This window comes from Rhinolophus sinicus, chromosome 2 (genome assembly GCF_057876585.1).
Source record: "Rhinolophus sinicus isolate RSI-liver-muscle chromosome 2, RSI-T2T, whole genome shotgun sequence".
Taxonomy (NCBI): domain Eukaryota; kingdom Metazoa; phylum Chordata; class Mammalia; order Chiroptera; family Rhinolophidae; genus Rhinolophus; species Rhinolophus sinicus.
In genome coordinates, this window is record NC_142502.1 from 30,538,208 (window position 1) to 30,559,194 (window position 20,987).

Consider the following 20,987-nt stretch of genomic DNA (forward strand, 5'->3'; position numbering starts at 1 on the left):
TGGAAATCTCCTTAGAAGAGAATGTCTTGTTTTCAAGCCCTCTCATTATACACCTAGGAAGACCGTGGTGTGCAGAGGTGAGAAGCTGTCCCTGGTGAAGCCTGGTGAAGCTGGAGGAAAAGGCCTAGCATCCGGGCCTTCTGATACTGCTGACCTCTGCCCCAGCAGGCCTTAAAGTTTCCATTTAATTCTGCCTCCACTCACAACAAATTTGTTTGTTGAGAAACAAATTTGATTTCAGCGTCCTTGAATATTCAGGAACATTAACATGAGTTTATCTGAAACCTAAATAGAAGTTCTTTTTAGCTTAAATGTGGATTCCCCATTGTGTTTCTTTCATTATTGTTAAAGGGTTTGTTGCCTTTTTCTCTTCCTCCTCTTCCTTTTTCTTTGTGGTTCAGTTTTTATTTCATGTACTTTAGAAAAGACAGCCCTTGTTTACCTTTGTGATGATTATTTTAATTCCAAACATGAAACCCTACTCCTCACCACACATATTCTTTTATTCTATTGAAAGTTATTGTTGTTATTATTATTATTTTGTGAGGAAGCTCTCCGTCACACCTGAGTATATGCTGATGGCTTGCCCGTGCATAGGAGACCCCTGAGAATCTGGGTGAAACACAGATCAGTATTCAGCAGATCTGGGGTGGGGTCTGAGATTCTGCCTCTTTGACAGGCTTGATATTGATGTTGCTGGTCCTGGTCATGGGATTCATTGTGAACCCACAGCCATTGGTTAAGACACAGAGGTAGACAAATGAATCTTGTATAAGATGGTGTGAGCTCTTGATATCACCCAAGGGTCTCTACCATGTTTCACATTCAGCGGGTCCAAATGGAACTCATCACTTCTGAGGCTTGCCTTTATTTCAGTTGGATAGCACTGTTGTAAAACAACAATTTACTGTCACATTCAAAACAACTCAGGAAGGTTTCCTGTCACTGTCTAGTTGTGCTAGGATTCTGTCAATTATTTAACGAGTTGGGTGAAGTTCTCAATTACTGTGAGTTACTGATTTAAAAATAAAGTCATGTGAAGATACCACAATTGAATTCAGTTCTTCACGTTGTAGTGCCTTTTGAAATGATTCTTTTGATTCTGACTGAACTATCAAACTAAATCTCAGGAACTTTACCATATCCTATGACATCACCTATACGTTGCTATCACCTATAACTATACAATGGAAAATGATTTTCAATTCATTTATTTTTACTGTGCCCTAGGGAGTTATAGAAATGGCAAGTGAAAAATTTTAGTGTAAAATTTGCAATCCACGTTCTCAACCCTGCTGCCCACATGGTTTCTCACTGCTGTTGCTGGTTCAAAATCACATACATTGGGTATCATCATTAAAACCATCTGCTTAATTAATTTTTCAGTGTTTAAAGCTTAAGGATTCTATAACTTTAAAAGTGCTTTTTTTTTTTATACTTGAGATGCCTAAGGCAGTTGTTTTTCTGATTTTCTAATTAGTCGTAGCATCCTTTTCCAGTGCATTCTTAAATGGATCTCCAAATAACGAATCAAAGCAATGCTGCTGTGGTTGAGGGGCAAGTGAGAGACACAGAGAGGCCGTTCTTCACATTAGTTTCCCCTTCTTTGAAAAATGCAACACTAAGGCAAAGTGGCAGGCTACGTTAAGGCTTTCCAGGTGAAAAATCAGTGTGAACCGATTAGAGTTGTATAATTTTTAGAATTGGAAGGGACTTGAGGCATTATCCTTCCTTTTGTAGGGTGAATGTATCTGTCATGCTCACACAATGAAAAATAGAGCTGGAGATAGCCCAGGTTCTTCTGTCTCCAAGTAGAATTTTCTTTCCTACACTGTCTGGTGATAATAATCTAAGAAATACTCTTTCTTGGGACGTTAGTACGGCCTAAGAATGATGACAGCGCTTCAGGCGTGATTAAGAACCTACTGGAGATAAGGTGAGAGGACATACACTATGATTCATGAAGAGGACACTGCCCAAAGTGAGTGTTAGGAGGTAGCCAATAAATGTCAGTCTCTCTTCTCTCCTCTGTGTTTCCTCCATAGCTTATTGCAATTCACTGATTAGGGTTTAAAATGGCACAATGAATTATGCAAAAGCTCTTTCTGCAGGAGGGGCTGTCTTGCAGCCTAATGCAGTGCAGATGGAGAGATCCTCTTTTAATCATTGTTCTCATAATACTTGGAAGCTTTTTGAGGAATAAGCATTCAGAAGTGGAAGTGAGTGGCCTTCAACAGTAAGTGAATTCCTTTTGCAGAGTGAAACAGAAATGTATTTATGATGCAGATGGTTACCCTGTGTTTGGATCTGAGATTCACACTTAGAAACAGAATGTCTTTTGAAATACTTGGGTTTTAGATGGTTCCTCTGCAGAAATGACTTCTGCCCAGGCTGGTCCAACGTGTATTATTATTTTTTTTTAAAAATAGTGATAAATATTTAAATGGCAATTCACTGCAATCATGAAAATATGCAAATTACTCCCCCTTCTCTGATCCTTAGTTACTACTGAAGAGACTGAATTAGTTAGCATCCCTTAGTTTTATTAGCATAATATTAATGCAGATGATGAGCAAAGGCTTTTTTAAAAAGAAAGCAGAACCACGGGAAACCATTAATAACAGCGCTCACTTCTTTAGTGCGGAAGGAAAAAAAACCATTTATGATTAGGTGTCTAACTTTGGTGTCTGTGCCAAGGACCACCCACATGGGCCTAAACAGGTCTTGTTTCTAAAACCAACATCAGCTTGCAGAGCAAAAGCCATCTGAAAAAGGCCCAAAGGGAAATTTTCAGATCAAAGATAAATATGCAGTTACCTGTAGGTACGTAGCTCTTCATGATTCAGGTGCTATTAAGAATGGATACTAATAGGGTGTATTTCTAAGATACCACTTTTTAAATGATAGGAGGAAAACATAAAGGAATGATATTCATTGGCCAATTCAAGGTATGGTAAAGGACTGACTTAAAGCTATTCCCAGCAAAGGGGTTAATATAAAAAAGACACTGATTAATTCTTTATTTGCTTAGAGGAAATGGGCTTAAATTAGAGGGAAGTAAAGTTGAATCAAATAACAGGAAGACATTCTTGGCTCTGGGGAGAGCTTTATAAAATTAGAATGAGGTATAGCAAGAACCTGGAATTTCCCTTCTTAACCTCTTCTTACTGTGCTACAAACATTTTTCACACGTCCTGGCATCTGTGTCTGCCTCTGTTTAAGTGGAAGCGAGCACTGCAGCACCTGCTGTCTGTATCGTTCATGTAGTTTGAAGCCAATGCTGCCCAGGATTGTTATTCTACATGACATGATTTATCTCCCCTATTAGAATGTGGACTCTCGGGGGTCAAAGGTGACGTCCTGTGCTTCCTTGGACTTTGAACATCAACATAGTGCCTTGCAATTAACGAGGAGTCAGTATTTGTTGAATGAATGCATGAGTCATTAGTATATGTATATGAATGTATAATCATAGGTTATCTGTTTATTAACAAGCAAGAACCCAAGCTCTATAGCATTACTTCACCCAAACATTAAAGTATTGACTTCACTCCAATTCCAGTATTCTTTCCAGTGTGTACTTTATTACTTGAAATGGAAAACAAACTTCATTGCGTGGATTAATTGCATTGTTAAACCAGAACCACAATGATTTTTTGAAAACAAAACTTAAATACAGCATTCTGACCAATATCCGTAATGAAGGAAAACTAGTAAATAAATGTAGAGATTGTTGTTCAGTGAAACTTTCTATTCACAAAGCTGTTATTAAGAAATTAACATTCCTGTATTAGATTGGTTGGCACATGCTTAGAGTTTCCCAAATATTTATTATAAAAGCTATGAATTTTACTTCATAGAACCAGCTTCAGAAAATAACTGAAATCCTTTCTTTTATGAGTTGAGAAGTCAATAGTTGGCTCTCAAACACCTGAGTTAAAATAAATAAATAAATAAATAAATAAATAAATAAATAGAAAGAAAACAAAGAACAGAAAAAAAGTTCTTCGTCTTGGGTCTTTACTGTAGAGTGAAAACCTATGTCTTTCTGAAGACTTATCCTGGCAAGAGAGTAAAGGAAGTTCATCGTTGATGCCACCATCCACCCTGATTGCCATGGCTTTGGTAACAAATGCACAGATACTACCTTCTGCTCTGGACGTGCTATATCCTCTTAATCCTTTCACTTTCTCCTTTTAGATCTTAGACTCTGTTCTGGTTTCTAGAGACTCCTTTCTTTTTTCAGTAGCTCATTGGCTAATATCTTCTGCAATGTTAGCTTCCTGAGACAACAGTTGGTTCCTCCACCTCTCCACCTGGCAAGGAGAGGGGCATGGGTACCAGACCTGGCTGGGATGCCAGGTCACAGGACCCTTGGCCAGTGCAGGAGGCAGGGCTCAGGAAGGTGATCCAGCAGGTACCATTTTGGGTGGGTGGCTGGGGGGGTAGAAATCAATCAGCCTAGATTGTTCGTTCCATTGGTAGGGAATGGGAAGAAAGGAGAATCCAGGTATGGAACAATGAGGAACACCAAGGGGAGAAAGTGGGATGGCAACGAGAGACTGGGGACTGGAGGTGGAAATGCATGAGCTGGACATCGATTAGGCATCGGCTTTTTATAGAGTGCCAACAGCCTTGGTGGTGGCTAGGGAGAGAACTCTCAAGGGCATTAACTTCTTGTGGACTTCTTAACCTGTTTCAATTCCCACATGGAATGGCATTTTGGAACCAAATCCCTGATTGCTTTTGGTTCCATGGGAATTTTGCTGTCCCATGTAAGCAACCGGTAAACAGTAGGCGAGTATAAGCCTGGTGATAAGCCTGAGACTCAGGGGTTCCTAAAATGACCAGGATAGGAATTAAACTAGGACAATTACATACACTTCCAGTTTGGAGATTAAATCCTTCCAGAATTTGATGTGGCTGTGCGTGGCATTTACCAGAGCTCTGTGTGTCCATAACTGTGCTAGAGGATGTAATGTTAAGGAATAGCGTTGGTTATGTTTTCTTGTTAATTTAGTTTTTCTTTACCCATTGCGTTTCCTACCCTCACCCCCTGCAGGTTTCCATAACACCTTTCCATCAAACCCTTGCCCGCATCCCTCATGGTCACATTAGGTGTCACTGCAATCTGAGCCCTGTTCCTACCCTCTTAAACAGAGCTCAGTGGCTTTTACTGAAAACACTTGTTTTTGTGGGATTTTCTTTTGTTTTGTGTTTTTCCTTCAAATGTTAATCTTAACATCCTCGCCACCAAACAGTGTTTTACAATTGGAAATTGTCTTTAGTTTCTCATGTTCTTTCTTATATTTCGTGTATATTTTAGGCTACTCTCATTCCCATTAGTCTTGTGTTGGGTCAACTTAGATTCTAAAACATACTAAGAAAAAAGCAACCTTAGATAATGTCATTTAAAAAGGAAAAATTATCCTGTAATATTCATATATTCCACTTTGCAACTGACTTGCTTAAGACATTTAGAAGAAAACATCATGGATGAATTGTTTCTAGGCTTGACTAAATTATTTGATTAGCTGGAAATTATTTCTCTACCCCCTCCATCTCCTCGCTAGAGCTGACTTTTAACACCTGGCTTGTAAAATATATCCTGACCTTCAGTATTTATTGGTGGAGGATTATAGTATTTGAAAGTCATTTGGAGTGATCCATAAAATTTCACTTTGAAGCCTAAGTGAAGCAGCTTTCTTTTTTCCTATCCAGGTATTTTCCACACATTGTTGTTGCTGTTTCCAATTGTTCTTCTATTACAATTCAACAGCATTACTTTGAATTAATGTATAAATATCTTCTCCCTTTTTGTATAATGTAAAGACAGATATCCTTTCACTTTTAACATTTTTTTCCTGGTGTTTGTCTATGGCCTTCCTTCTGCTGGTTGGTGGAAGACTGGTTTTATGTCTCTATAGCCCCACAGCAGTGTGAGATGATTTCTCGACCTTATTTCAAGAAATGATGACAAAAAACCAAGAAGAGTTTAATAATAGTGTCCATGTCTCTTCCATAATATGCCCATTTACTTAGCCTTAGTTATTATCAAAAGGTTTTTTTGAATCCAATTTTGCCTTTTGTCCATGTTTCTATTAGCATAAGAAAGTTGATGTTCATATATATATATATATATATATATATGTACACAGATATATCTATAAAAATCTTATGGAAGGGCAAGAGGTTTGCCCTTTGGAAATAAGTAAAACCAATATTATATTCAGTACTGTTCCAAGATTAAGTTAAAAAATATTAATGTTCATAATTTTGTGTTATGTCGGCAGATATTTTGTTAGTACCCAAATTATGTCAGGCATTATGAATCAATAGCAACCTACTTTATGAATTGAGTGGGGGCGGGGGGCGAATATCAGAAAATTATAATTTGTTAGTTTGTATTTAGTCAGCAACCAGAATGAAATTCCTGGTCAACAGTTAAACATCTCTTCTGGATCCTAGGTCTTGAAGTATATTGTTAAGTTTAGTATGTGAGAGAGTTGCACATTGGTGAAAATGTATCTGTTTCTGTTAATATATATTTAAGGCATATTGGTAAATTGTAATGATGAGAATCTGAACTAATAGAAGGAATGAAAGGGAACTTTTAAATGACAAGTTCAAAAATATCAGAGAAGTTGGGAAGACTTTTGGTCTTCGTTGGTGAAGCCCTTTCTTTATTTCACCTCAAAAAATGTGTTAAGAACTTGATGGATTCCTCAGAGAAAAAAGAAGAGCACAAATTTGAAACTGAAAAGGAAAAAATAAATTGTCAAGAGCAATAAAAATAAATGGATATAAGGTTGGTGAACATTTTGGATGCTGATAACTACCTCTGAAGCCAGAGGAGTGCTGTGAAACAAGAACCAGGTATAGACAGTTGTGTGAGGAAGCTGGGCTCCATCTCAGGAAAGAACAGCCTTAATAATGGACCAGTAACTGGACTTCAGTGAAAACCAGGAGGATTGTGAGAAACAGCAGGGGAGAGGGTGGGATCCCAGGATGGCCTATGGAGGTAAGCTCAAATATTTGGTCTGAATCTGTGGAAATGATTGTTTGAGCAGGGGGAACAAGTTGGAAGTGAGTGGGTAAGCGTGGCAGTCAGAGAGGAAGTGAAATTCTTACCGAGGAAGGAATGGTGCATCACTGCAGGGCCTGAAGCGTGTTAGGGAAGATGCTAAAGGAGAGGTCATGACCTAGAAACCCATGCTGGAGAGTTGTCTGGGCCAGTGGTTCAGTGAGGAACTGGAAAATTCCACTCATACTTGGTGTTAATGTCATTTATAATCTATCTAATGGTAAAAGTTTGAATAGCTTGGTGGAAGCACATCTCTGATAAGGTGCCTAAATATATAGTGGGCATCCAACAATATTTTAAAATTTGTTTTAGAGATTGAGTTGACAGAACTTGTTTGGACTTAATATTAGATACAATCTGATATGAAATCAGCCCTTGTGTATGTTTCTATTCCCTCATCAGGAAGCCTGCTTTCAAACTATACACCCAAGAGTTACAGAGGCATAGAACAGTTACCTATTAGTTACCTTTTAGGGCTTCTGGATGACTAATTCTTTACTGTCTACTTTTCATGTCCCTATCTTATTCCTTTATAGTTTTGTGCAATTAAATTAAAAAAAAAAACTTAGAAATTAAAAGGAGGTGGTTGTTTCAGAGGCAGCAATAATTAATAATTGAACAGTTCACAAGTATCTGCTATGGCAAGCAGTTTGCTGTACATACCCAGATTAAAAACAAATAAACAAACAAAAAACACTAGAGATTCTTGCCCCAAGGAGCACACAGTTTAGTGGCAGAGAGACAACTGTGAGGACCACAGTGTGAGGATGTGGTAAGGGTTGTGGGGAGACTGAACAGGGGAGGCAATGCTTGTCTTTATTCCAACCCCCATGGACAAAGGTACCAAGATATGAAATTGAGTAATGACAACTGCAAAACAGATCCAACTAGAATTGCCAACCTAGCTGCTGGTATGTCATCTCCAGCTAGCTCTACAACTGACCAGAACCAAAAAAGGAAATAGTTGTGGAGGTGACCTTGCAGGTACAAGGTGTCAGGTGGATACAAGTTGTGGTGACAGATAATTGAATGAAGCACGTATGCAGTTTGGTTTGGTATGCTCTGAACCAGTGTTCCAAGATCTTGAGAGTGTCTGTCAAAGCCCCACTGCAGATCTGTTCATCTTCTGTCTTGGAAAATGATTTTAACGTGAAGATCCCGTGGCTGTTGTTTGGCTACGTATCATCTCTTCCACTAAGAAAATCTGCCTCCTCAGAGAGATTTGGGGATCTCACTTCTACCCAGAACTAGAGTTCTAAAATAGGACAGACCTATGTCTGGTGGCCAGTGATAGCCCATAATTTCCCCTTTATGTATCCTGTGTCTGTATGTGAAAGGGAAGGGAGTTTTACCTTGGCTGTCTCCTGACTCTCCCACATGCCTTTCTGTCTGTGCCTTCCCTTTTTTCTTGCTACTAGACTTGGGTGGTGGTCACTGCTTATATCTCTCTTCTTTCAGTGATAATCCCGTATTATTTGGTTTTGCCACTGTTTCCTGTAAAAGTGATAATGCCACGTTTACAAAGCTGTCTCTCAACAGTGTCAGTAATGGGTTTCTCCTCTCAGCTTCACTTAGGCAACGTTGTGTTTTTAAGAGGATAATCAGTTCATTGCTCATTGTTTTGCTGAATTGCATGGACACTTTGAAAGACTACCGAGTGCTATGCAAATGTGAAGTGACTTTTAAAGAAAAAAAAGCTGAAAGGAATAATGAGTAAATTTTATTGTTCTTCCCCAAATGAAAGAGGCAATAATATATGCAAAAAATAAAAGTAAGTTTACTTGAAATGTGAAAATTAACGTATTTTTAAAACTATAGCAATGTGGTCAGATAGGAGAGAGGAGGGAGACTTTCGCTGGTTTCTGAAGGCCTCCTGGGTGTGTGGAGAGGCCAGTCTCCTAGTGCTTTGCAATCAACTTTTTACTGCCTTCAGGCATTGTCAATGTTCTTTCTGCCTGGTTGTCAGAGACACTTCTAATAATTACTGCTTTCAGCTAAACAATCGCAGGCATTCACTTCCAAGGGAAAAAAATGACTTGGGTCATTCGTAGGCTGCAGCTCTTCATAGTCATTCAAATTCAGTATATTCTGATGGACAGGGCCATTACAGAGTATTAAGAGCTGTGCCATCTCATGATGGCAGCGATTACTTCCTTAATATCCCTGCCAAAGTGAAAGGGAAAAATCTACACATCAGAAATAAATGTGTGTTTTTTTAATTTTTTTTTCAACATAGAGGGAATGTAGATGAAGTGGAGTGAATTTTTAAGACATTTTAAAGATTTTAAACATCTTCAAAACAGTTTTGTTAAAAGTACTGGTCCACTTGAAGTTATGCCCCAGTGTGAACAAACCATATTTTAAAAAATGCATTGGAAAAGGTTCCTATGCATTTTAAAGAGGTATGGTATGATTGCATTTTTTTCTCTCTATATAAGTGGTCATTTAAAAACATTAATTATAGATTGTCAACAGGATCACTTTGGTTTTTCTTATGTGCCATAGAAACCAGAAAGATTGGAGTATATGAGGCGAAGAAAGGAAATTCTACCCTTTCTAGTCTATTTAATAATGACCACTGAAGAAGAAATGAGTACAGTAACTTTATTTATACCATCACTTTGCTGGGTTACTTTGGGGAAATTTAACCCTGGGTCCTCATTACGTCATCTACAAAATGATGAGATAGGTTTAAATCTCTAGGGTGTAGGATTGTTCTGAAGCTGTACCTGTCAGTGATAGGTCAGCTGGTAAAGGAACGTGCGTTGTCAGGCAAGTTAGGAAAGTTTGTATTGTAAGAGACAGAAGTTTATGGGGCTGAGCGAAAGATGGCTACAGCCCAGGATGCATGTCTAAAAGAGACTTGCAGCCCTGAAGGAGGGGGTGAGGTGGGTTTTATAGGGGCTGTGCTGACAGGGTCGCATTGTTTGAATAGAAAATGTTGACTGCTTGTAAGCCAATAACTGTTTTGTAGCATTTTCTGTTATCGCAAGTTTGGCTCTGTCTGCAGTTGCAGGCCAACAGACATCTTGTTTTCTTGCAGACGTGGCTCTGTCTGTATGTCAAGGTCTCTGAGACCTAACATTCAGAGACCTAACATGAAGTCAAGGTCTCTAACATTCAGAGACCTAATAGTCAGTAAATATGGCTTTATCTAAAATATAGTTGGTCATTATGGTTGATAATAAGTGATAATCTGAGTAAGAACTTTCTTTTTCACATTAGAAAAAGAACAAAACAAAATAATATTGAACCTTATTTTTCAGTCTCACATCTCCCAGCCAGTCCTTTTTTTTTCTGCATTGGAAACAAATGTAGGCTAAGAGGCATGAAGGAAAGTGTAGCTCTTAAGAAAGGATCTTGTAGGAAAACAGAACAAACAAAACCAAGTCTTAGCATCAAAGGGCTTTAAGAAATCAGACTTTGGGCTGTAGAAATGCTTCTGGATGAGGAGAACCAGGAGACAGACTGGATCTGAAGTGTAGCGGCAGGACTCTTGATAGGGTAGGTACATACAAAAATTAGACATTGGATCAGATAGTTAAAAATGAGTTCAAAAAAACGTCCTAGTTCCAAATAAATCCGCCTTGAGATGGCTGTAGGAAGAGGTATGAATGACAAAGGAGCGTTAAGGAAATACACATTTTCAAATACACTGGCCAAAAGTGGTTTAGAGAAAACTTCTGCCCCTTATACTAAATGGATAAAAGCAAAGGATAAAAGACGTTGGCAAGGCAAGGGTTTTTAAATGACATTTTTATTCTTTTTCGTTGTAGTATAAATTAAATATGGAGATATCATTGGAGTAAGTCCCAGTTTTGATGAAAGGCTGTAAGACTAAACTAAAATAAACAAAGAAGTAGGTCAAGAGTCACTAGGAAAGCATGTTTGTTTCTTTCAATAACACTTTCTGGAGCATTGCCCACAGAATTGTAAAGTGCTTTTTGAGATCCATTAGGTGTTGTTTTTGGGAAATCCTAGAGCAGCAGTTTTCAAAGTGTGGTCCAGGAACACCTAGGGGTCTCAAGACCCTTTTAGGGATCTAGGAGATCAAAACTATTTTTATAACAAACACCAAGACGTTATTGGCCTTTTTCACTCTTGCTCTCTCATGAGAATACAATGGAGTTTTCCAGAGAGTATATGACATGCGATATCGCTAAAGATTGACTGCAGCAGATGTGAGAATCCAGATGTCTTCTATTAAACCAGACATTAAAGACAGTTTCAAAAATGTGAACCAATACTACTCATCTCACTATGTATACATTTTTTTGGGGGTATGAAAGATAGTTTTATTCTTCTTAAGAAAATGTAATTTAGCTTAAGATGTTTATTATTCTTATTAAATAAATTAGTATTTATTTTCTTCCATTTTATTATCAGTATACACTGATAATAACCTATATCAGCAAAAGCTGTTTAGGGGTACTTGAAAATGATTAAGTATCTAAAGTAGTCCTGAGACCAAAAGGTTTAAGAGCACTGTCCTAGAGCATAAGGAAATCTCTGAACCTTGGAAGAGGGCAAAGGTGACCTTATTAAACTATGGGAGGGGCAGTTATGTAGTAAGCAGTTTCACAGATGTTGGCAATGTTCATGGTTACCTATGAGGCACTTCAGGAGGAATTCTGATTTGATAATTCAACAAACAAAAGCAGTCAAGGCTATTGGTACTCGTCCCATTTTATAGCTAGGAGAAGTTAGGATTAGAGAAGTTAAGTGATTTTCCAAAATCATAGAGTTAAGACAGCTGGAATCATTTGGTGCTATGACTCTCAGTCCCATGTGTCCATGTCATTTCGCCGACTACATTGGTGCTGGGATGATTCATCAATGAGCCTGTTTTTTTCTAGCAGACCACAGTATAATTAATGCATGGCAACTTCCACCTCCTTATGAAGAGTAAATTGTGTCAGACGAATTTAATATTCTCTGTGACAAAATAAATAACAGGCATTACTAACACACTGAAATAATATCAGTTCATTTGTAATTCACTAATCAGGTGAAAAAAAAGGTCACAGAAAAATAGGATAAGATATACCTGGGGAAAATAATAGGAAAACAAAGCCCCACGTTTTATAAATAGCTTGAGAACATGCTACGTAGCAAGATGAAAAAGGAAGAACATTTCGTGAAGGCCCATAGGAGTCTGTAAAGTTAGTATTTGCTGGTGATGTGAGTGCCCATGAAAAAAAGTCAAGGTGGTAATATACTGAGATGTGTTGGAATGCTAGCTGCACGAAAGCATGACTTGTCCAGCTAGGTAGGAAATAACTCCTTTTAGAGGACAGTGTTTAATTCTGACGTCAAAGTGGTAAGAGGTGAGAAATGAGAGCGTGTTTGAAGCGGGGGTCATGGGATGATTGGCACGTAGGATTCTGGAGGGGGAGTGAGGAAGAACGTAGAACAATCATTCACCTATAAGTCAGGTGGGGGTGATTAGTGGTTGCCTGTGGTACAAACTGTGTTTCTTCAATTTCAGCACCGTGTGTTGGCTTGGATATTTTGGAAATATAAAATATTTCTGCTCTGCACTTCGTTATGTGTAGTATATGTTGCCTTATGTTCTTGAACCCAATTTGCAGAATGAACATGGTATCATATAACATATTCATAAACACAGAAGAGAGGAAAACTAGGTAACTGGCCTCTTACCAGGACGGTTTTAAGAAGGGCTGGCCTTTTAGCCATTTGCCTGTCTGGAGTTCAAAAATAGAGTATATTCTGAAGTGATTATGACATGTTTATTGATGTAAACTGTAATTAAAGAATGTTCAAGTTACATTTTTAGAGAAAATATAAAATACATGGCATGCTGACTATGGAGGGTAATCTAGCACTGATTGGTTGCCACCTCCCCGTTCCCCACCTCTATATGAAAGAGAAAATATATTCTTGCAACGTTTACTGATTAAAAAAAAAAAAAATCCATGTTTCCATGACTCAGTATCTTCTTCAGGTTATCACAGTAAACTTATTTGGCTTTTGAATCTTATTAAAGTCCAAATATTGAGTGGATTCATCAGCACTAAGTGATTAAATTTTTGCTTTGTGTATGTTCTGAAAGCAGGGCTTGATGTAGCAGGTGTATTTACGAAACATGGCTGTTGCTCCATGCCTTTGCATTTTCCTGCGCATGCTATCTTAATGGAAATTTACTGGACAGTTCTTGCCAGAATAAACACGTTCCTTCAGGAGTGAAAGGCTTCATGTACTTTAAGTTCAACTGCACTTCTTTCCTGTGAGCAGAGAAACCAAGTTATTTGACATTAGTCATTATACTTTACACATTCCACAGTACTTATTATGGACTCCCATGGGGCTAAGGGTTATAGGAGGTAGGAATAAGCTGGACAGTCTTACATTGTCATGAGAGAGAAAACAAAAGCAGGATAGGGCCTCTCTATATTTTACATGAAATAAACCAAAAATGAATCTGGCAGACATTCGGTAAATTACCTTTAGCTATCCTCGTAAAGCAGAATTAAGGAATGTGACCTGTAGATAAGTTGAGCTGCTGATCACAGAAATATATATACATATACATATATATATGTGTGTGTATATATATATGTGTGTTTGTGTGTGTATATATATATATATAGTTTTTCATTTTAAAGATAGAGATAGCTTTCTCATTCACATTTTAAGAAGCAGGAGTGTAAACTCTCAAATAAGAACACTGACTATATCATGGTGGCCTCTTGGATGAAAGAAGGGGACCAAGCTGGGGACACAGGGATGTGACCAGGACAGTCGGGGGGAGGGAGGGAGGAAGTGCCCCTTGAATTAAGGAATGCAAGAGACAAACAGTGGACAATGGAGACTGGAGGAAAGAGATTTGCACAAACATGTCTACGGAGGAAAGAGATTCGCACAAACATGTCTATACTTCCTCCTGTTGGCCACAAACACTCACCTATCACCACCTGATGGTTGCTACTGAGGGGAGATTACAGCGATTGTTCACTCATTAATGCAACCAGTATTTCTAAAGTGTGTCATCAAGGCAGAGAGGATTTAAAGGACTAAAACTGGCTTATTAGCATATTACAGTTAGGATGTCAGTTATATTACATTTATTTGCAGCAGTAGGCAATTAAGTTTTTGACTTTTTCTACTGAAACTAGTTGAAATGTAATTGCTGGGTAGATTTGACTAGAGTTTAGTGACCCTCTCCCTTATGTAGCATTAACTCTGACTATTTTAAATAATTATAGGAAAGGCCAGTTTAAATGTTCACACACTATTAAAGAATTTTGTTTAATTGCTTTTCTTTTTATTACTCTATATGTGCAGTAAGTAAAACCAATCTAGCAAAGCATCTCTTCCTAACATCTTCTTGGAAGATAAAAAGAGCAATTTGAAATTAGAATTACAAAACACTAGTTCACCTATTATTATCCCTATTCAAATTGTGTTTTGCTTTGTTTTTTTTAAATATTGAATATAAAGGGGAAGCACAATAATTGATCATTTTCCTCTTTTAAGTAATTAGGCTTCCCCCCCCGTCTCAATATAAATGATATAAAACAAGAATTTACTGTTTTTGTTATATATGTTTTTTAATTTATTTTTTATTTTTTAAAATTATTTATTTATTTATTTTATTGGGGAGTATTGGGAAACAGTGTATTTCTCCAGGGCCCACCAGCTCCAAGCTGTTGTCCTTCAGTCTAGTGGTGGAGGGCGCAGCTCACTGGCTCATGTGGGAATCGAGCTCACGCTCTACCCAACTGAGCCATCAGGCCGCCCCTGGTATTTTATTTTTTAATTCAACTTTAGTAGGTGAGATATGACTTATAAAGAAAATGTAGTTGACATGAACTCATAAAATATCTTCACTTATTCAATTTATTCTTCTCTGTAGATGATATTTGAGATAAATGTTTAAGAGGTTAATTCTTAGCTATTTATTCAGAATCTCCAAATAATGAGTTTTTCCAATAAATGAAGTTTTACCATTTTAAAAAAAATACACGTAAGTAATGGGTACAGTTATAAGTAGATTAAAACTTGCTTTCTGTAGTAGAGTGTAACAGTGAACTTAATATATCATTCTTCTATATATGTTTTCGTTCCAAAAATAAAATGGAAATTCAAAAAGTACCTTGTTCATTGATTGCAGATAATTTGCTATATAAGAGTTGACTGAGTTTGATTTACAGGTACAAATGATAAATATGAGATATTGTGTAAAATTCAATCCTAATTTAATTAACCTATAGCCTCTAATCAAGATTTGACTTATTGTTTTCTAAGAAGAAAGTTTTAGTTTAAAGAAGCCCATTAAGTGAAATGAAAATGGAAAAATGATTTCTCACATTGCTACTTGTTCTTCATTATCTCATTTTGGTAAAGAATAAAATTCTGTTCATTCTACAAACATAATTAGTAGCATCTCAAGGTAAATAGTTTCAAAATATATACTATTTCTTTGGTTTTATTAAGGAGAACTTAGGAGTTTCCAAATTCGCCAGCTCAGTGCTATGATATGTTAGAAATCGTACTACTTCCTCATGTACTAAAAGGAACCATGTTTTCTTTTGAATTTATAGTCGTAGGTATGGCCAGTACACGATGAACCAAGAAATCACCAAAGTTAAGGAAAAGCCTCCATTTGATCGATCAAGTTCTCAGGATTCTATGGATGAACTACAGCTGGAGGACTATTGGACGGAAGTAGATAACATCAAGAAATCCAGTGAGAACAGACAAGAAGATCAAGAGGTGGTGGTTGTCAAAGAGCCTGATGGTAATAACTAAATAAAACTTTTTTTGTTTTGGTTTGCATAAGTATTTATGGGAGATGAATGCATGGAAAGGAAGAGGAGCACAACAGCAACAATAAAACAATTAAAGAGCAACCTAAAAAGGATAATGCTAGTTGCCTTTCAACTTGAAAATTACTATTTGTGGCAGATTTATGGATGCAGCTGCCAAATACTAGTGACATGAGTCAATTCCTTTAGGCTTGTATAGCTATAATCTTGTTGGCTAAGCTTACTGTATCATAGAATTTTAGGGTGAGACTTGACCTTCGAATTGCTTCTGTGGTATTCTAGCCAAATAGTATCATGGCTTCTAGTGAGTGTGGATGCAGTGATACTGTTTTCATTGGTCATTCAACTTGAATTGTTTTGATGTTCTATATGCTACTGATTTACAATTTGCTATACTTTACCTTTGACTCAAGTGCTGTGGTCTTGATTTTTTGGAAGTGCAGAACAAGTCTATTCTATTTTTACACGATAGCCTTTCAAATGTTTGAAGAAGGAAAAAAGATTCACATAAACCAATCCTTGTGGGTAGCTTCAGACCTGTCCCAGTCCTGGTCGTCTTATCTTTCAAAGTGTAGTACTCCAGATTGGACGCAATGCTACAGGGTTAGCCAGCTAACCTAAGGGTATAGATTTGGACAGTGAAAGGTGGCAGTAGTATTTTTAGCCTCCATATTTGCTTCTTTCTCATATTTGGTTCATATTTTTTGTCAGGTTTCCTTCTAGCCATATTTACCACATTCTCACTGCTATATTTGATGTTATGGAAGAAGCATGTCAAACTTTACTTTTTCCCCTTTGAATTTCATACCGTTTCTTTCAATGTCTTAAATTCAAGCAGTCACCAAGTTTTGATTCCCAATTCTGGCATCTATTGTATTACTCTTATATCTGTGCCTTGTGCCTTCCATATGTTTATCAGTATGTCTTTGGTTTATAAGTTGATATAAATGCGAAAAAAGGTAGGAGCCACAGTCCATGCTTCATGACCCACGAATAGTGATCTCTTTTTCAACAGAAGGCTTCTTATCTAAATGACCTAGTATTGAATTGTTTAAGTGGCCAAAGCTACATGAATAAATTTTCCTTCTTTGCTATAACGTTGCTTGAAAAGTCTACCAGTAGTAACTCTAAAAAGAAAAAATTGGAGATTTTCTTAATTTAACATTTCTTAGATCTAGAAAAGAACGTTATAATCAATTCATTCTTTTGTTTGGGTTCTCTTTCATTATACTCTCATTCTTTCTCATTTTGCCAGTGAAGGCGGGCTTATTTGTGATAATAGTATCTCCATCTTTCTGTCTCAATGTTTCAAGATGGAAGCAGTGTACCAGTGGCCTGCTGAATTAAGGAGAAAACATTTTACAGAAAAGCATTCAGGCCTGAAACATAGCCATATGTCATTAGCTATTTCATAATTTCCCAAGATTAAAATGAAGTCATAGATTGTAGTTCATTGTGATTATCAAGATGAATTGTGAATGCTTTTACATGCCCATGCCTTTTCTTTGACTTTAAATTGTGTTTACCTCTACTTTCTAATGGAACAAATGATTCTTTATTATAATTTTTGTTTGTTTGTTTTTTTGCAATTTGGTTTCATACACCTGTACTGAGTTCTACCTTAATGGGATTAATAATAATGGCTGGTTTTTAAGTCAGTAGTAAACAGTTATTTTTTGCCTGGCATTCAGAACGTCTGGCACTACATTACGTTTCTTGCAGCCAAGGTTATTAATACTTGATTTCTACCCTCAAGGAGTTTATATAATGTAAAAGGATAGACAGGAAAACCAGTCAGTACTACATCATGTGATACAGGCTATAATAGAGCCCTGCACAGCTCTTCTCGTATAACATTCTCATATTTGGTTATGAGGCAGCCAGCACAGCTGTGCTATAGGTTACGGATGAGAAAACAGAGTCAGCTTGAGGCTAAGTGACTTGACCACAATGATATGGCTATCAAGATGCAGAAATAGGGTATATAGATACAGGTCTTTTCTGTCCCAAGTAGTTGGTCTTTCACTTCCCTCTATAAATTTGGTGCTTGCAATGAATCTATTTTAGCTTTCCATTTTTCTATAACTTTTATTAGATCTTACATAGTATTTGCTTTACTGTTTACATCCTGCTTCAAGTGTTTTAAATAGATTGCTATGTAATTTGTTGACTAAAATAAGCTAGTTTTGCTGAAGATAGTGTGCTTTTTTAAAATTTGTAAAATAAAAAATGAGTCTGATGTGCTGACTAGGGGGATTAAAAAAAATTAATTTGAAATTGACTAGATCCTGCTGTCAAATGCTCTTTACTTCTTTGCCACATTCCCTGTCAACCACATTGAACAGAGAAAAGAAACCTTTCCATCAATTAGTGTTTGACGCTCCGGTAATGCTGAATTTAAGCCAAGAAACAGGGCTTTAATAGATATCCCCAGCATTGACTTCCTTCTGTAACCTGATGGAAATAAGTTATATTTCCATTGCTGGCTCATCTCTGGAAAGGGAACAGTATTATCTTCCCATAGTTAATCCACAGAGAAGTTATAGAGGTTAATTACATGTGAAGTCATTTAAAATTTTTAATTGAGTATATATATATATATATATGAAATGGATCTAAAATTTGATATCTCTGTGGCTGGAGTTTTTGGCAGTTGTCCAAGTTTCAGATAATGATTCTTAGCACTGTGGTTTGGTTGTGATAGAGGAGTTTCAGTAAGAATTTTTTTAAAGCTTAAAAAATGTAGAAGTGATTATATTTCGTGATTTAAATACCATTTTTTTCTACTGTCTCAGAGGGCGAATTGGAAGAAGAATGGCTGAAGGAGGCTGGTTTCTCCATTCTCTTTGGAGAGTCTGCTGAAGATCCTCAAGAAAGCATGACGTTTCTATCAACATTGACTCGCACACAGGCAGCTGCTGTTCAGAAACGGGTAGAGATGGTCTACCAGACCTTGAGGAAAAAAAACAAACAACACCAGATTCCTGATGTCAGAAACATATTTGCTCAACGGAGAGAGTCAAAAGAAAAAGTAGGTTTTCTTTTTTTGATGTGAAAGCAAAGGGATAAAAGGATTCAACTAGACGAATCCCGTTTAATTCACATTATTAAAAACTTACTGAGCACTTATTATATTCCAGGAGATAAAGCTCTGTGCAGACAGTGAACTAGAGGGACTCGATCCTTGTCCTTGTAGAAGTTGTTTTAATGGGGTAGAAAATTAAACAACTTAAAATTCAGTGTGATAATCCTTATATTAGGTGTCCTTGGCGCCTGAGGAGTGGCCCTAACCCCGCAGACAACGTGACTACCCATTGTTACTAATAGAACAGTAAGAGGTAGGGGCTTCTTCCTTATCTCTTCACTCTTGTAGGCGTATTTGACTTTTTCCTAGACTCGCTGGGGGATGATTGGAAGTGGAATGTGAGGGAGCTAATTGCAGCTGAATTATAAAGCAGGAACCTGGAAACCTGGAATAACTTCCCTTTTGTGCTTAGCTTAGCGCTTAGCACGGTGCCTAGCACATAGAAAATGTGAGTAAATATTTGTCAAGATGATTAAGTTATTAGTGGTAGCTGTTGGAGTCTGGTAGAGACTGGGACTTATGAATAAAAAAATGTCAGGGAAGGCATGGTAAGAGACCTACCCTGAGCAATGATTGCAACGATAATAATATCACCAATAATTGCTGCCACGATTACTGAACACTTACTGGGGTAACCACTTTCCTTGCCTTATCTCATTTACTCCTTACAGCTGTCCTTTGAGTGAGGTAGTACTATTTCCATTCTACAGCTGAGGCTCATAGATTTTAAGGAACTTGTTCAGTGTCCCGTAGGTAGTAAGACCTAATTTGTTTGACTAGAGTATGTGCTTTTTAACCACTATGCATACTGCTATATTTGGGTTTCCATACGTAATTCTGATATTAAGTAATCCAAACATGAGATTCTGTTTACACTATTAAAAAAAAAAAGAAATGAGGGAATGAGAGGGTTTATATTTAAAGTATCTTTCTGTCACGTAGAGGTTTTCTGCTTCTTTGGAGATATTTCATTCTTCTAAGAAATCCTTTATAGCTAGCTGCAAATTTTAGCTCCATTCGCATGGTCAATTGTGGATCAGACGAGTTTATTTTATAGGTTTTGGGTCACTGGATGGTTCTAGACAGGCCTCTTGCTGCTGTGAGGCAGTTACGCACTTGCTTGCCTCCCAGTGATTGTCTGGGACATCCACTGGCGTTTGACTGGACTAGGTATCCAGCTGTAGAAAATTGAAATGGTAAGGGATTATAGTATTATGACATGTCCTTCGCAATGAAAAAACCCTTTCTAAGGGAGGTAAGAGGAATAAAGGGGGGAGGGGAAAAACACACGTGGAGATTCCTGCCAATTTCTAAGATGATGTTCCTACTAGGTGCTAGGAGCAGCATTTTTCAGCAGGTTCCTACTTGTAGTCAGGCTTAATATACATCATTTGAGTCCAAGGTAATTGGTGGATTGTATCATCTGATCGAGTCATGAAAAGAGAAATATTAGGTTGGTGGACAAGTAATTGTAGTTTTTGCAATTATTTTTAACCTGTTAAACCGCAGTTACTTTTGCACCAGCCTAATAGCACAGGTACATTAAAATAATGTTAACTTGCTTACACTGTTTGCCATTCATTGAAACATTGCCATCCATTAGAACTGTGTTCTCTATCCCTCAAGCAAACATGGGCCAACCATTTTCACTTGTAGTTCTTCTGTTCTCAAATAAGTATATACTCAGTTCTTTCATTTTAAATCCTTCCTCATAAAGACCTTGCTGACACTAGGAAATATAATACAGAAATGAATACCATCTGCACTGTCATCTTCAATTGCTAAGGACAACAATTCTGACCACATGCTCCAAAATATGTGTTCCTATTTAAGATTAGCAACACTCACTATATTCATTGTGCCGTGGGGGGCTCACCTTCTGCAGGCTTGTGGGCAGACAAAGGAGGGTGGTATTACTCAGTCCTGAGGGCGGTGAAAGTAGTGCCATGACCTCCCTCCTTCCCCCCATACCATTTCTGTGATTTGGTAGTCGCTATGCACGCTCCTGGCTACCGTCGGTCTCTATGTA

The 20,987-nt window shown here is 37.4% G+C and overlaps 1 protein-coding gene across 5 annotated transcripts in view; it reads left to right on the forward strand.

Moving 5' to 3' along the window:
- The window catches only part of ARHGAP18 (Rho GTPase activating protein 18), a 173,680-nt gene that overhangs the window by 99,165 nt on the left and 53,528 nt on the right, over nt 1-20,987 (forward strand). For all 5 annotated transcript variants that reach the window (XM_019729432.3, XM_019729431.3, XM_019729435.3 and 2 more), the window contains exons 2-3: nt 15,649-15,845; nt 18,669-18,904. In XM_019729432.3, coding sequence (XP_019584991.3) covers nt 15,649-15,845; nt 18,669-18,904 — 433 coding nt within the window. The remainder of the gene's footprint in view (nt 1-15,648; nt 15,846-18,668; nt 18,905-20,987) is intronic.